The 15,989-nt window shown below is 41.4% G+C and overlaps 1 protein-coding gene across 1 annotated transcript in view; it reads left to right on the forward strand.

The window, feature by feature from the left end:
• The first annotated feature begins 6,689 nt into the window (after positions 1-6,689).
• lrp1bb (low density lipoprotein receptor-related protein 1Bb) overlaps positions 6,690-15,989 on the forward strand; it is a 282,705-nt gene continuing 273,405 nt past the window's right edge. Inside the window, exon 1 of the mRNA XM_039818282.1 lies at positions 6,690-7,148. Coding sequence (XP_039674216.1) covers positions 7,058-7,148 — 91 coding nt within the window. The 5' untranslated portion in view covers positions 6,690-7,057. The remainder of the gene's footprint in view (positions 7,149-15,989) is intronic.

The raw sequence follows: 15,989 nt of genomic DNA on the forward strand, positions 1-15,989 counted from the left end.
CTGAGGCTAAAGCCACAGCGGCGAAGCTATCAGCCTGATAATGAGCCTGCAACTATGACAGGGGGTCAAACAGGGTCAATAGCTGCTGCTAATTTTGGAGGACGGCATTGCCATCCGAAGCAAGAGCAGCTAAGTGCAGGTTGAATGCGGTGCGAGAGCAGCAGGGGTGGGGCTAGAAGGGGGGCAGAACATTAGATTGCCCCGGTGCCCCCCAACCACAGTCCATTGGGCTAGAGTGCTCTCAGTCTGACAATTGTGATTTCCATTGGATCAGAGTACCGTACTTGGCTGTCTGTTCTGCCAATCTTCCCAGCCCTTGTCACATGACCAATTAATGTTTCCATGATGACTATCCAAAATTCTGATACCATGGAACCAGCACTGGAATTGTTTTTTTGTTAAAGTGGCAGACTGAGTCTATAAGAAATGTGTATTGTATTTGAATATACAAGTTGTTTAAAATGAAAACAAGTGAAACTTATAATGAACGTGATGTTTATTTAGCAGAATTATATTGTGTTCTATCAATATTTCCTATATTTCTAAGCAGATTTTCTATGCTGTATTCTGATAAAATGTTCCCCCCGGCCACCCCCCTGGCTGATTATTGGTCCCATCTGTGCCACCCAACTTGAAAAAAAATCCTGGAATCACTCCTGGAGAGCTGGCGCGGTGATCACTCATGTCAGTCAGTGAGAGGAGCTCCAAGGCCACGGTGCTAGAAAACGACCCACAGAGCGTCACATTGCACAGATGTACTACCCAGAGGTCACGCCGGGTGTGCGCTGTGTAACCGTGTAGCTGCATGTCAGTGTGTACTCATGACAGGCGGACAGCCCCCATCCAGTCCTGTATGTCAGGACCTGTACCGCAAGTGAGAGACAGCAGGCAATGCATGAGTGGCTATTAGGCTGCCCTAGCCTATGCTATTGAGTGGTAGGACAGCCACTAGCTCCTGATTCCCTCTGGCACATCTGCACTGAAGCCAAGCCTGCTGGACCATGCTGAACATTACTCCTATTGACTGGTGCATGCCTTCTTTGTGCATGGCAACACTGAAATTTACCAAAAGGGCGTTTGTGTGTTGATGTGATTGTGTATGGGTGGAGGATTTTTGCTAATTAAGGGTGATGGTAAAAAGAAGAGGCAGATAAGTATGGCACTTCCACAGCTCCAGTGTGTCATTCAGCGCTTTATAATGGTCCAAAAAAGTTGAAGCAGTTCAATCAAGGTGTAGCCACAGTGATTGTGGTGGGAAAAAGCATTCAAGGAAAAAAAAGAAAAAAAGACTGACTCATGAAATTATTCTTTTTTTCCAAGAAGCAGAAAACAGTGCAATCCTGGCAGCGAGAAATAGCAGCGACTCAATGTGAAATGTCCTTGAAGACTTGGACTTCCTTCCTTTGTGACAACTCAATAATAGAACACGACAGATCGTTCCGCTTGAAAGTCAGGCATCTTGCCATCTCATCTTAGATACATTTCTTTGTCACCGTAAACAATGTTACGCTTAATGAATTTATAACAGGACATGGCTGCTTATATTTGAGTAGCACCAACAGCTTGGTTCATCAGTGATGGTAATGAATACGTGTTGCAGTATCATGTGAATTTAGTGGCCATGTTTAAAGAGGATATGTGAATAGTTTACAATGATGTAGCTCGTAGTTTCTGCGTGCCATTAGGTCAATGGGGTAGTTATAAACAGAGTCTACGCTTCGTGACTTCATTAGCAACAGTCTTCACCTATTAACGATCTATTCTCACTGCTAAAAGCACTTCACCAAATGTAGTAAATTAATGAAGATAACAACCCCTTCTAAAGGTTCAGAGAGTGCTTGTAGAGGGAGGTTAGCTGGATTTTAGTATGCTGTGGTCCAGCCGTGGGCAGTCTGCTGTGTGGGCAGTCTTCACCAGGCTGCACAGTTACTTACCTTTTACGTCTGATACACTCGAGCAGTTCCAGAGAGAGCACGAAGGTGGTTTTCTACTGCTCTTTTCTACTGTCCATGTGTGCAGTAATGTTGAAAACACCACTAACTGATGGACCATACATGTCTTATTTTTGACTGAAGACCTAATTTCTGACAGACATGAAAAGTACCCTGTGGAGTTTTTATGGTAAATGAACAATGTCTGTCACTGTATGTGTTCTGAAGCTCTAAGAAAGCAGGTTAAATGAATTCACATTCGAAAAGTAACATCCATTTAGCAGCTGTTCTGGAACTTTATCATCAAATTTTAGCAGACAAGGTTGTTTTTTGAATTGAATGCTCAAATGACGTGGACACGACTTTATGTTTATGTTACATCAAAACTTTCCTCCTTGACCTGCACTGACAAAAAAACATCTCACCTCAAGGTGACGTTATCAGCTGTTCTAGAGCTACTAAACTGAGCAAACTCCATCTGCTGATGAAGATCCTGTGATAGGATTGTGATGGCCGCGCCTGCTGCAACACATGTGATTTAAATGTCGGTAACCCTCCTGCGCACAACCTTGTTTTCTCTATAGTTTACACTTAATGGCATTAGCTTAGTCTGTAGGGGGTTGATTTGGGAACCAGAGGGTTACTGGTTCAAGTTCCCATGCAGGCCAAAGTACAATCTTGCCAAAAGTACAAAACTAACTGACATACCTGGACTTGGAGTCCCAGGTGCTCTTGAGCAAGGCACCAAACTCCCAACTGCTTGGGCAGCTGTCAATTAACAGCTGCAGCCCCCTCAATCTGACTTCTCTCTTCTTGTGCATGTATAGGTTCTGAGCATGTGAGTGTATTTCAAGCACACAGTGAAAACACTGTAATTTCCCTTGCAGGATCAATAAAGTATAAGTTATTATTATTAATAATTCATTTTCGCCTCACTGGGTTTGTGGAGCTTTTGACCTCATGCATATTGCACATTGATGACCCATAGCTTTTGTTTTAGTACATTTGTTTATATTTGTAGCGCACACATTTAGTTAACTTCTGTACAGTCACACACTAGTTTTCTTTAAATCGTTGTAATTTCTAAGTCTTTGACTTCCCAGTCCTGAAGCTCCGCCAGTGTTTGCTGCTGCTGGAGGGACATCTTTTTAGGAAAATATGCGCCCTTCTTCTTCTTCGTCTTTTAATTTCTGGCGGTCTTTACAGTACATTGCTGTCTCCCACAGGGAAAAAATATATTCCCAAAGATGCACACGCTCCTGAATACAGGAAGTGGCCATTCAGATTGTACCAAGTGCCAGCCACATCATGGGGGCAGATTTCTAGTTTAGATATTTAGTTTATTTCTGGAGAATATATTACTTTGTTGGTGCTTTTGTTTTGGTTAATTGCTAAAATATTATACTGATAGACTAAGACTGTCAGGCCGGTGCAGGACTAATTAGGTGGTAGTGTTTGTCATTTGTTTCCAAAATGGTCTGATCAGCCATTTTATGAGTTCCACTTTGGTGTTGGGTCAGTTTTGTCTTTGTTAGGTTGGTTTAGTTAGTTCAGTTTTAGGTTAACTTCTGTTTGGTTGTCCCGTTTTTATGGGCCCAGAACATATTGCTACATATTTTGCAAATGGTTTGCTTCATTTTTGGGTAAATAAATTCCTCCTCATGCCTGCCATCTTGGTCCATCACCATGATCAAGACCTCCACAGCAGCTAGTAAATGGACAATGAGGTGAGTGTTTGGTCAACAGTTGTTTCCAAGGCCATCAAATAATGTTTCTACTTAATTTAAAAAAGAAATTGCATTTGTTTGCAATCTTCTGTGATGTTACTTCAAATACGGCCATTTTCTTTTCTAATTTAGGGCACATTGCACTGGTGATTTGATTAGCTGTAAAATACTGCAGTATAAGAAAACATTGCAATAAGCTTGGCCTCTGCAAGCAAATAAACTAACTGACATACTCCTCCAGTAAGCCACCCCTGCATTGACTTTTGTTTTGCAGAGAAAGATCCTCACACATTCTCTGCTGGTTATACATGCATGCTTTATGCAATGCCCTTACTATCTTTTCCAACCACTGTGTACTGCTATGATGACGCCCTGCTCTTCTAAAGTTCTCCCACCTCCAACTCAGATGCAGCATCCATACCAAATAATGGAGAACATTCTGCTACTGCTTTCTCTTATTCTGGCCGGTGCACTGGTAGACAGCACTGTCTGTAGCACGGTGACTATAGCCTTGAGCTAGAATGACATTTTAACAATGGCATTGTGACAATCAAAGAGATCTTTGTTTCATGGCCGTCAAATGTAACAAAACGTAAATCGCACAAGTGAAATGTGAGACTTGAATGGCTTTCTGCAGTCGCCAGAAATGAATGCTCGTGCTGGTACAATAAAAGCTACAGGGACTACAACACTGTGAACACTTGAACAAGAAAAACCACATGTTAGGTTGGTACATATCTAATTAAACAGCAAGTGTTGTATGTGGCTGTAGAAGAATGTTTTTCTTGCAATAACTCCTCTCTAATTACTGTTTACCTTCTCCGTCAATGAATAACAAATTCTATTATATATTTGAAAAATGTGCTCCTCTTTACTAATGCTATATATTTACTCTGCAAGATCAAAATTTTTACTTAAAGTGCTCATATTATGCTCATTTTCAGGTTTATAATTGTATTTAGAGGTTATATCAGAATAGGTTTACATGGTTTAATTTTCAAAAAACACCATATTTTTGTTGTACTGCACATTGCTGCAGCTCCTCTTTTCACCCTGTGTGTTGAGCTCTCTGCTTTAGCTACAGAGTGAGGCATCACACTTCTGTTACATCTTTGTTGGGAGTCGCACATGCGCGGTACCTAGGTAAGGACTACTAGCCAGTCAGAAGCAGAGTATGAGGGCGTGCCACGCTAGTGAGCATTATAACGTGTGTTAGAAAGAGACACATGTTCATCACGGAAGTAAAGGCTGGACTACAATAGAGCTGTTTGGAGCAGTTTGTGAACAGTATTTTCTGTTGGAGATGGTATGTCCCTTTGGGGTGGACTTTGGGCTTTTTCACTTTGTAAACCTATTACATGCACAAAAAAAAAGATGTAGAACACAATAAAGGAAAGGGAAAAAGCCAAAAAGCATAATATGAACACTTTAACCAGAATTGAGAACAATATAATGCCCTGTAATACAGATAGTATTGATTAGAGGTTAAAGTCCTGACTGTTACCACCACTAGTATAAACATAAATACAGGGGGTGGATATAATGGCAGAACATCTCACTAACCTTAACATCAAGGCTAAAATACCATCCAGTCCTACAGGCCTGAAATAAATTTGACCTTCTTAAAGATTAAATGATTTAATATTTTTGGACTGTCAGTAATTCTTAATTCAACTAGGACCATTTTTTGAGTTTGTGGATTTGTGAAGCAAATATCCCAAGCTTCTTTCAGCCGGTGTGGGTGACGGTTGACTTTTCCTCATAATCATTTTTAAGACTCTGGTGAGCCAAGTGGACTTAAAAATATATTGAAATTGTGCTTTTGGGGGTTCCTCAACCTGCAGGAGCATTATTAAAACACATTTTGCACATGTATAGTTGTATGCCCTCAGTGCATAGTAGATTTCCTTCATTAGCATGTCAGCTATAGCTTGACCGAGTGTCTCTTGTTATTTCTCAATTAAAACAGCAGGAGGAGCTGAAATGGACAGCGATGGTTGACCAAAGGGACGTTTATCTCAGCAGTCCACATCTATTGAGCCAGAAGGCTTTTAAGTTTTTCTTGCTGTGCTTCTGTTGTTGTTTCCCTCTGTCAAAAATAACCACACTTACAAAGGCAGCAACATAAATGTTACTAATTACTCCTCAGGCGGTGTTAATTTACTAAAGGTCTGACAGTCACTGTTTTCTTTTTATGGCAACGCAAGGCTACAAAGTGGCTGCCTTTTAGTTATTTCATGCTGCATAATGCCAGTGCATGAGGCCAAAGCACTGTTAAAATAATACAGCACCAAAATGACCACCGCATCTCTTCCTACAGAAGAGGAGTAGGGCCACATGTGAAACAATTTGAGTTCTGAGTTTAAAGTCCGAATACTAAGAATAAAGTCAGAATTCTGAGGAAAAAAAACAAAATATATATATATATAAAAAACCTATATATATATTTTAAATTGGTTTTTTTTTATTAAAAAAGGTCAGAATTCTGAAAATAGTCAGACTTCTGAAAAAAATCTGAAAGTCAGAATTCTGACTTTAATCTCAGAAGTCTGACTTCATTTTCAGAATTCTGACCTTTTTTAATAAAAAAAAAAACAATTTAAAATATAGATAGATCTATCTATCTATCTATCTATCTATCTATCTATCTATCTATCTATCTCACAGATTAGAAAGATGTCTTATATTGTCATGTAGTTTTTTTTTTTGTTAGATAAATGCTTGGTAGCCTATTCCAAGATTGCAAGGTTCTGTGTGGTCCAATAGGTGACAGTTTGGGGTATCACTGACATGAAAGTCTCACCAGCGTTTAATGTCACGTTTGCACTTTGCTATTTTATAACATGTCCGGGCTAAAAGCTAATTGTGTGGGATGTTGGGTTTTGTGAGAGTATGCTATTGAACTCTACTTGACTGTACCGAAGACAATGGTGAGAGCTGAGATTACTCATGCATCATCCTCCATTCTCTGACTTTTTCTTCTTTTTGAGGACCCCCCCCTCCGAACGACACCCACTGCACTGACTGCACAGAACCAATGTGATGAATTCCAGGCGAGCTGCGCCACCTTGACGGCATTTAATCATTGAGAAAAAGACAGGAAACGTACTCATTCGTTATCCTGCTCCAGTCCCACCCCGCCTTCCCTCTGTCCCTTTTGCCTCTTGACTCTTCATCTCTCCTGCCGTCTCCGGTGCGTCTGCTCGCTGTACAGAGCGCCGGTGTGCATGTGTCGCGGAGCGGGGGGGAGCGCTGCACTGTTCTGCGCACTGGTTCCGCTGGACGTCACCGAATAACGGCGCTCGACAACCGGGTAGTGGTGGAGGGGGAGACTGGACCCGGACCGGGAGCAGGACCGGGAGAAGCACCGTGGCTCTTTATAGCCCGCTCTCCGAAAACATGTCCGAGTTTTTTCTACTCGCCTTTCTAGCCCTATTCTCGGGATTATTTCCGTGCGCCGAGCCCTCGGCAGTGTCGGGTGAGGAGAGAGGTAAGGAAGAACCGGGCCGTCGGGGATGCGCAGTCCGATCAAACTTGGCTCCACATACGGGCTGTCTCGTAGTGCAGCCTGGTATTGTTGCGGGTGTCAAATGTTGTGCAGCTGCTGGATATAAACCTCTTATTTTCTTAAAAAGCCACTGTTCATAAATGATAAAGAGTTAAGCATCTAAAATTGCTCGTCATTCTTTTTTTGGGGTATCCAGTGTGGGATGATAGCCTATCCTAGAAGTCTGCATCTTTTCTGTTTGTCATTCACGATGTTAAAATGTTGCATTATAATGCGTGTCATCTGATAAACCCCAAATAACGACACCACCTTTATTCTGACTCATTGAACTTGCCCTGCGCATTTAGCACAGCTTTTTCCATTTCTCAGGAAAATTCTTGAGCCTGTTGGGAGCCAGAATAGATTCTGTGGCTCTGGCTGCAGGCGCGTAGCAGCGCTATCCTCCGGTGCAGCAGGTGAAAATATCCCTGTGCCAAAGTGTGATTTGTCTCTCCCCGAGCTGCTGCTTGTATTTCTGCCGTGGGATCATCACAGCATCGGATGGAGACGCAGTTGATAGGACTAGCTCTTCACGCTCAACTACACCTACAGTGCGGTGTGCAACCTTACTAGTGATGTAAAATCCAGGGAATTTGAATTGTCACAAAATTACAGCATATCTGTGTCCCTGCTGAGTGCTGTCTGTCTCACCGGGTTTTTACAATTAGCAATCATCCTTCTAGTGTCCTATAGGATGGATCAATTCACTTCAACTATTTATTTTTATTTATTTCTATTTATTTGCAGAATATAGGCTAGAGTTCAAGCACGTTTTTCAGTTTATGTTGCCTATATCTTCCAGCTATTCACACAAGGCTACTTTTTTGGAAGTATCAGATGAAAGTTGTACAGTATAACCATATGGCTCCTCAAAGGAGGGACAATCAGTAGGCTACTTAATTATGATAGAAATGTGAAATGTGTTTTGCTTAAACAGGCCTAACTATGTTTATGCTTATAGACTACTTTTTGTCCTGGCTTTTAATTTTTCAGGGCTGCCATTTGAGTATAGACTTGCTGAATGATAGGCACTGGGTTGGAATAATTGCAGTTACATGAAGCAATAAATAAAAAATAAAAACATGACTAGGCTGTTGTGAAACATCCATTAATTGCTTGCCTCAAGTTCCCTCACTTCTTTATTCTCCATGTGAGACTGTCCCAAATGTTACCAAATAACCCCCCAACACAGCATGGAAAACGGAGACTCAGAGTTTGCCTGGCAATCACAGTAGGCAAGAAGTCTGTTTACCTCTCTCTGTGCATGGAATGAAAAGATGAATTTGTCTCTTGAAGTCCCTGAGGATGCCCCTGCTCTGAGAGGGGACTGCTAAAAGACTGCTGGAGTTTGTGTTTGTCAGCATTGCAGCACTGAGCTTTATTAGTGTAGCTTGAAATCAGTGTGAAGATTTACGTGGTATTGGATTGTCTTGTATGGGCTGGTTTGACCATATTTGAGATATATTCAGACATACACACGCAGATCTGAAAGCATAGTTGGGTCCTGGTCCGATGCTGTCCTGCTCCTCTGCATTTTCACCGTGAATAAAGCAAAGCTCTCTTAGCTGCGTCTAAATGGACACTAATGATAATGGCATTTCTTATTTCTTCCAACACCAAAGCTGGTTGTTAGTCTAATTAGTCCAAAATTAATTTGCTTTGTGGTAGCAGCCTTGTGTGCCAAGTGGCGAGTCTGTGGTTTTCATTGTGCAAATTTGAAGCAATTCCAGCTCATTCATCATAGAATGCCATTGTCTCTGTTCGAAATGCCTTCATGGTATCCAACTCCTTATCATTTTTGTCCATCTAACATTGAGCAGGCTGACCTGGCCGGGCCGGCATGAGACAAAGACAAGCTTGAGAAGTTTAGACACACCAGACTGCTGGCTGTTTTATGACACTTTTTTTTTTTTTTTTTAAATCCAAATACCCTTGGTCTCAGTCAGTGACCTCACCACTGGATAAGCATCACCTAGCACAAAAAAGCTCAAGGTTGTTTGAAATGTAAACCCCATTTTAAAAGATGATAGTATAGTGGGAGACACAGATAGGCCCATGCAGTAATGCAAGGAAGGCGGCCTTTAGGAGCTAATTAAGTGAGATAGTGAGATGTTATCGTCTGTCTGTCTGTCTGTCTGTCTGTCTGTCTGTCTGTCTGTCTGTATAATCTATATGATGGAGAGGTGTCTATGTGGAGTATGTTAACCAGTAGAGATTAAAAGGAGTATATAGGTTTTTCTTATTTTAAACCCCTTAAATTTAGCTTCATTTACATTTACAAACCACCTGTTTGGGATGGAGTTTTCAAGTTCAGCTTTGTATATCAATCATAGAATATGAATATAATACAGATAATTATGTTGCATATAATTTATCCAAGAATGGTGGATCTTAATGTTCCCTGTTGAAATCTGGTATGTTACCACTCAGTGGAATGGAAGATGAAATGCTCATTTCTTCATCGTACCACCTTAATCATCTAGAAAATTACTTTCATTTAGTTTTCCAGTTATTATTCTATTTTTCTGGGAACCACGCAATACTTTAAGTAAGATACAAAATAAACACATGAATTGATTTTATTTTTTTATTTTTTATGGATGATACACAACGACTGGGTTAACTAAACATTTAACGGGCAGTCCAATGATTTTTACACTTGGAAGTTCAGTTTAGTTGTCACAAGGTGTAGAAATAAACCTGTAAAAACAGTTGTATAATGTACTCCATGGTTCTGGAAGAGCTATCTGGGGGAAAAAAAGTGACCTTATGATTATCAGGGTTATTTCTGCTTGGTCTTGAGCCTTAAACTTAAAGAGAGCCTCAGGTTGCGTTATGGAAATTGAAGGATCCAGTGTTTTTGAAACTTGACCCAAACGAGGATGTAGAAGTCAGGATATTTCAGTCTGTGCTGCTTCGATTTTGGCCATTGTTTCTTAAATCTGTCTCTTGTGAGTCCTCTAACTTTATGGAAGTGCATCACTGGAGTAGCACTTAAAGTCAGGCAGTTACTTGGAAAAATGCCTGGGAGAGGAGGGGAAAAAAGCCTCAGGATAAACGTTAGGATGTAGCTTTTATTTTCTGCTATGTGATGCACAACATTTTAAAATGTTTCAGATAAATGTTATTTGGATGTATATAGAAGTACATCATGTAATAACTGGTTATGTACGTTTTTCGATATATAGGGGTGTCCTGTAATCCCAGGTGGGATGGGATAAATGTTTGGCACGGCATGGAGGAAAATAACTAGCTACAAATACTATGACCTCTAGTAATAGTATTGTCATTTTAAGTAATGCAATTGTGTTATTAAATATTTTTAAAGCACAAAAGGATTTTTACAGATTTCCCTTTTTCATGCATCAGGACTGTCACATATTCAGTCCTTACCTTTTCAGAGTTAAACAATTGTCTCATGCCATTGAATCACTAAGTAATCAAAGCCAGAGTGTTGGTGTTAGAGCAAGGAACAACATGCCTTAATTCAGGGATTTGGGCATTAATAATCTCTGACATCTGCACAATGACCATCTATAACTCTGCTTCCTCAGTGCTGCAGAGTTAAATACATGTTCACTCTACTTAATGTCCCCATTGTATCCTTGCTCATTTAATAGATAGCTTGGAAGCAGGAAATTGGTCACTAAATTGCAGTTGGACATGATAGATTGCAACCAAATGGAGATTATGTAAATCACTTGCCTTTGGCAAAACTAAAGTAAAAACGCACATGTATTTGATGGTCCTGAGGACTTTCTATGACATTCAGCCTACACAGAGTTGGTGTTATATGAAGACCAGGATGTCGTTTTTATGGGAGAGAAATGATGGGCAGTGACTAACGGTTGACCTTCAGTGGTTGGACTGAATTCTGTTTTCGCAGCCTTTTCACATCTTTTTCTGGAAAGCATTAACGCAAAATGAGCCCACCAGCTGCGAGGCCTCCTTTTGTAGCTCGATTTTCTGTCCGCATCCTGTTCTGACACGGCAGCAAAAGTGTCCACCTCAGCAATAGGTGATCCTCAGGACGGAAGGTGGCTCGCACTCACCCGGCCAAGCTGTCTTCACCCAGTGATTGGAGAAACCACATGTAGAGTCCAGTTAAAGCTGGTTTGCAAAAAAATAAATAAAGTGAACGCTGAGAGGATGTGAAGAAGAGGGTGAAGGGTGGTCTGAGTAGGAGGTGATGCACTAGTCAGCACAGCAAAGGAAAACTTGTGGAGTGAGCACTGGCTGGTGTTGTTGTTGGCATTCACGTACCTCAGGTGCTTTTTTTTTTATTGACCATTGCTTCACAAGTTAGTCCTTTCTGGGGGAAAAAAAAGTTAAAAGTCAAAGCAGACTGTCTGTTGGAAACAGTTCAGTTTGTAAATGAGCAGATTAAGCACTTCTATCAAACCTCAATGTTTAGTTTTTTCCCCCTAGAAGTACTTCAAACATCATACTAGTCATCACTGGTTCGTGTGGGCCAAGTGCTTACACAGCATTTTTGCAGGATTGCATTCAGTCTTTTACAAGCTATGAAAAGACATTAAAACAGCTGACACATCTATGCGGTGATGTCAGCTAAGTATTGCTGTCACTGAGCTCTTACATCTATCTCAGGGCAGAGGTGAAGTATGGCCTCAAGCTACAGGAGCTAGCACTGAACCAGCCCCCACACAATATCATTATGGGATGTATGCAGTGTGATGGTGGAGCTGGACTGACTCCCTTTGAAACAAAAGTTATTGAATGAAGCCATTGGATTTTGATAGTGTCACATTTAATATCACCTCTCACAGTCTTAATGGGTTGCAATTGGATTTCTCAGGTGTTGAAAGCCATTGGCTGTAAATTGACTTGTGGCATTGATTACCAATAGCAGGAGGGGCTACATTTTTGACCCACGTGATCGATTTGTGTTGAAGTTGTAGGCAAGACTTAATTATGGGGGTGGCATGGGGTTTGGTATTTAATTTTCCGAAATGTTACATAATTTAAAATGTGAATATTGAATCAATAAGTCCTTCTTCAGAGAAGCCCCATCTTGCAGGAGTTGGTTCAAAGAGCTAGGCTCAGCTGTATAATGGCTGCTTGATAAAGTGTAGATACATTATAAATGGAGGGAGGCATAACTGTTTATTGCCAAATATGCTAATGAAAATGGGGCTCATAAGGGCAGTGGCGGGAGTTGAGTATGAGGTCATTAGTGGTTGACGGATAAGGTAGAATGCATCATAAAATGAAATGTAAGGGTGATATGTGCCTTGTGAATGGGAATAAAAAAAACGATGCAGAAGCAAAGCTATCATCTGCTGAAACACAAATTTAAACTATGAAACAGTCTTGTACTGTATTATCTTCTATGGGAAAAGGTGAGGATCGCCATGGACTGCCTGGACAGGAAAGGTTAGTATGAAACTGGCTGTGAAAAGTGAGGCTTGAGTCGATCGAACGTCTCTTGAAGTGCGGGGTGGGGTGTCCCTTCTCAGGCTAAAAGTCTTTCTCTCAGTTTGAAAGGGTGAACTGCTGGCCGGATGGAGGCAGCACCCTGAGGACATGCCCCCTGCATAACGTTGTGAGCTCAGCATGTGCCAGACGTTTAATGCAGCAGCAGTGGATCCTTCTGGATTGTACTGGTTCTTCCACGTAGTTCCAACATTCTGTCTAGACTGGCCTAGAGACCAGTTGGCTATTGTGTTTACTGCTACGTATATACTAAGGGGCCTTTCCTGCAGAGGTTGTGTTGCCATGGGAATAAGTGGTGTGGAGCAGTCTTTAAATATATATAGAGAGGGAGAAGGGGCATTGACCTTACTGTTTTATAGTTCAATCTCACACTTAACTGGCTAGTCTTTATCACTGTGTGTTGTCTATCCTTGCAACAAAAAAAAATGACTGAGCTCCTTTTAATTGATTAGCAGACTGGTTGGCATGCAGTTGGCTGACCGAAGTCATTTTAGTGGAGATGTTATTCTATTGTTCTGTACTTCATTGAATTCTCCAGATGGACAAAATCACACAACTTGTTACATTAGTGTTATGAGCTGTTCAAATTAACGTGATGAAGCATATATTGTTCATTTAAAAAGTCTTTTAATAGGCTTTTCTTTTCCGTGTGTGAGGTGGTGAAGAGGTACCCTTCTCTGGAGGGAGCAATTCACCCTGCATGAAGAGTGTGCTCATTGTTTGAATAAGCTGTTATTTGTTGGCACACTCTCATCCAAATATTAAACTGGCAATATGGAGATCCCCTGGTTAATGTATGAGCCTTCGAGCGCTGAGCCTATGGCCCAGCCCCAACAACAAGCATCTCGTTGATTAATACTTAAAGATTTGATTCATCACTGTGGGCAGAGAACATTTCCTGTCCATACCAGACACAGCAGATTTAATTTCTGCTGTGTTGCAGCACTACTTTGTGATTTAAAGTGATCAGCTCTGGGAATCTTTGCTGGGAAAAAAATCTTGTCTAGCATAGTTTTAAAATGGTGAATGGTTGGACACACCTGAAACTATTCTTGCTCAAATAAATTGTGCACAAAAGGCATATGCTCAGACCGACTGGCTATTGCAGGCATCCATGACCAATGTGCAGGTCAGAAGTGCTGGTGTCGAGCCCCGAGTGGCAACGGTGGTGGTCAGAGGACCAGAGGACCAGAGTGAGGGCTGCTGAAGCCTGGCTGGGGACTCTTTCTCCCAGCTGCCACCTGGCACAGACCGACGCTCAGGGCTCCATCATGCAGACTTGGCCCAGAAAACCAGAACAGGGGAGGGATTCATCCCTCCCCCAACAAGCTTCATTCAGCAGACAAACCTAAGGCCAGTTGGTAATGCTACGCTGTGTCCTTCTTAAAAGAAAAATTGGCGGACTGAGCAATTAAGAAATATTGAGCCATCAAGGTTGTTTCATTTTAATGTACGCCTCTGTAATAATCCATCATTTTATCCTTTTAATGGATTTAAACATAAAATGCTTATGTACTAACGGCTAACCCACAGAACGGAAGGTATTGTCTCTTTTGCCTTATTTGTTTTTCAGTCATCTCACAAGCCATTGCCTTTTTAAAGAGCTGCAGTATATTCCAGCCATTAAGCAAAAATATGAACGCAAAGAATGAAATCATCTTTTGTGAAGATGCTGAACAGCGTACGTACAGTGTATTTATATAACACAGAGAACACAGAATTAGGGGTTTCGTGGTTCCCAAGCTTGCCAGAGACCAACTTTCTCTCACACAAACAGTATATATTGGAGAGCATGCACACAAACACATAAACAAGCCAAGCTTTTCTGAAAACGAATGGCATTGCCCTGTCTGTGTTGTGGCTGGCTTCCCTGGCAGAGCTCACCGTAGTTAGATGGAGGATAGAAAGAGAAATTATTGGCATCATTTTCACGCCTGTGTGCAAAGCAACGAGTGGCTACATCAAATGTGCAGCCGGTTCATTGTCAACGGCTGTGGGCTGCACTAAGAATACCTACCAGTCTGATTCTTTCGATATCAATTTGGAGGAGCCAGTCTTAGTCTATGTCCAAGCCTGACAGTGCACCAAAAGAGGCTTTTTGGCCTAAAATATTTGTGAAATTGCCACTAAGGATGAATAATTTAATGCACTTTCATAGCATGGTGCATGAATTGAAAGTCAAAATTGCACTGCTGCCCCTACTTACACCTGCAGCAGGCACACAATTCGCTCTCAACAGCTGTGATACTGTTGGCCCACGAGGATTGAGTTCAGTCTCACTATCACTGAGTTACTTTGTGTTAAAATTAGATTGCCAAATACATCACCACCAGCTGTCATCAATCTGATTCAGTATGATTCCCTAACATGTTTCCGAGCTGCTATTGATCTTTGCTCCCCGCCACCCTCCCTTCTCACACACTGTTGAATTGGGTGTCCTATTAACTGTGTTCCCATCAATCACAGTTCACCCATGTTTGTTTGGAGAAGTCTTTGATACGATTAGAGCAGTGCTCCCGCGCTCATGCTACGTGGTTTTCTCCCGTTCCATTTCTCGTGTCGGCTGACTTGAAATGCGTGCAGTCGCTCCCCTCTTGCTTCAGCGATGTGCCTCGCTGCTCCATAGCAGAGACCAGAGATTAAGCACTTGGGCCTCAAACATGTCGGCTGTCACAGGTATCTCTCACTGCTCCGTGCCAGATAAGGGCCACTTGTTCCTGAAACAGCCCTTTACGAGAAATAAAAACCCCTCTGGAATTACTTAGATTTAATGTTTCTCTTCGAGAGTGCATTCCTATGATTGCTTTTGTGGCCTTAGACAAGTCAACAATTTAAGATTAGTGCCCCATCTTTTTATTTTCTTTTTTGGCAAATGATTTTCCTTGCTAATTTTTTTTGTATTTCCAATTTATTTCAATTTAATGCGGATTCTGCCTTTGCATACTTATTTATATATCGTGCCATACCTCATTCATTCCAAATTAATTGCGATGGAAAACCTCTCCATGACTTACGATTCAGGCACAAGGGTATTTTAGGGTGGTTACAGCATCTGCCACTTCACAGCAACATGCCTCGGTTGGATTCCAGCATTGGAACCTTTGTTGCATGTCATACCTCTCTCTCTTCAATATTTTCCTCTCTACTCAAATAAGGGCAGAAATGCCAACAAAATAATAATTAAAAAAAGAAAGGTCATTGAGCACAAAGAATGAGAAGCCAACAATACGTTTTGAAAGGATTGCCACAAAGAGCTACAGTCACGCTATTCTGAATTTGAAAACAAATATAATATTTGGTAAAAATGACCATTTTGTGCCAACAAAAAGC

This window comes from Perca fluviatilis, chromosome 12 (genome assembly GCF_010015445.1).
Source record: "Perca fluviatilis chromosome 12, GENO_Pfluv_1.0, whole genome shotgun sequence".
In the NCBI taxonomy this organism is placed as follows: Eukaryota; Metazoa; Chordata; class Actinopteri; order Perciformes; family Percidae; genus Perca; species Perca fluviatilis.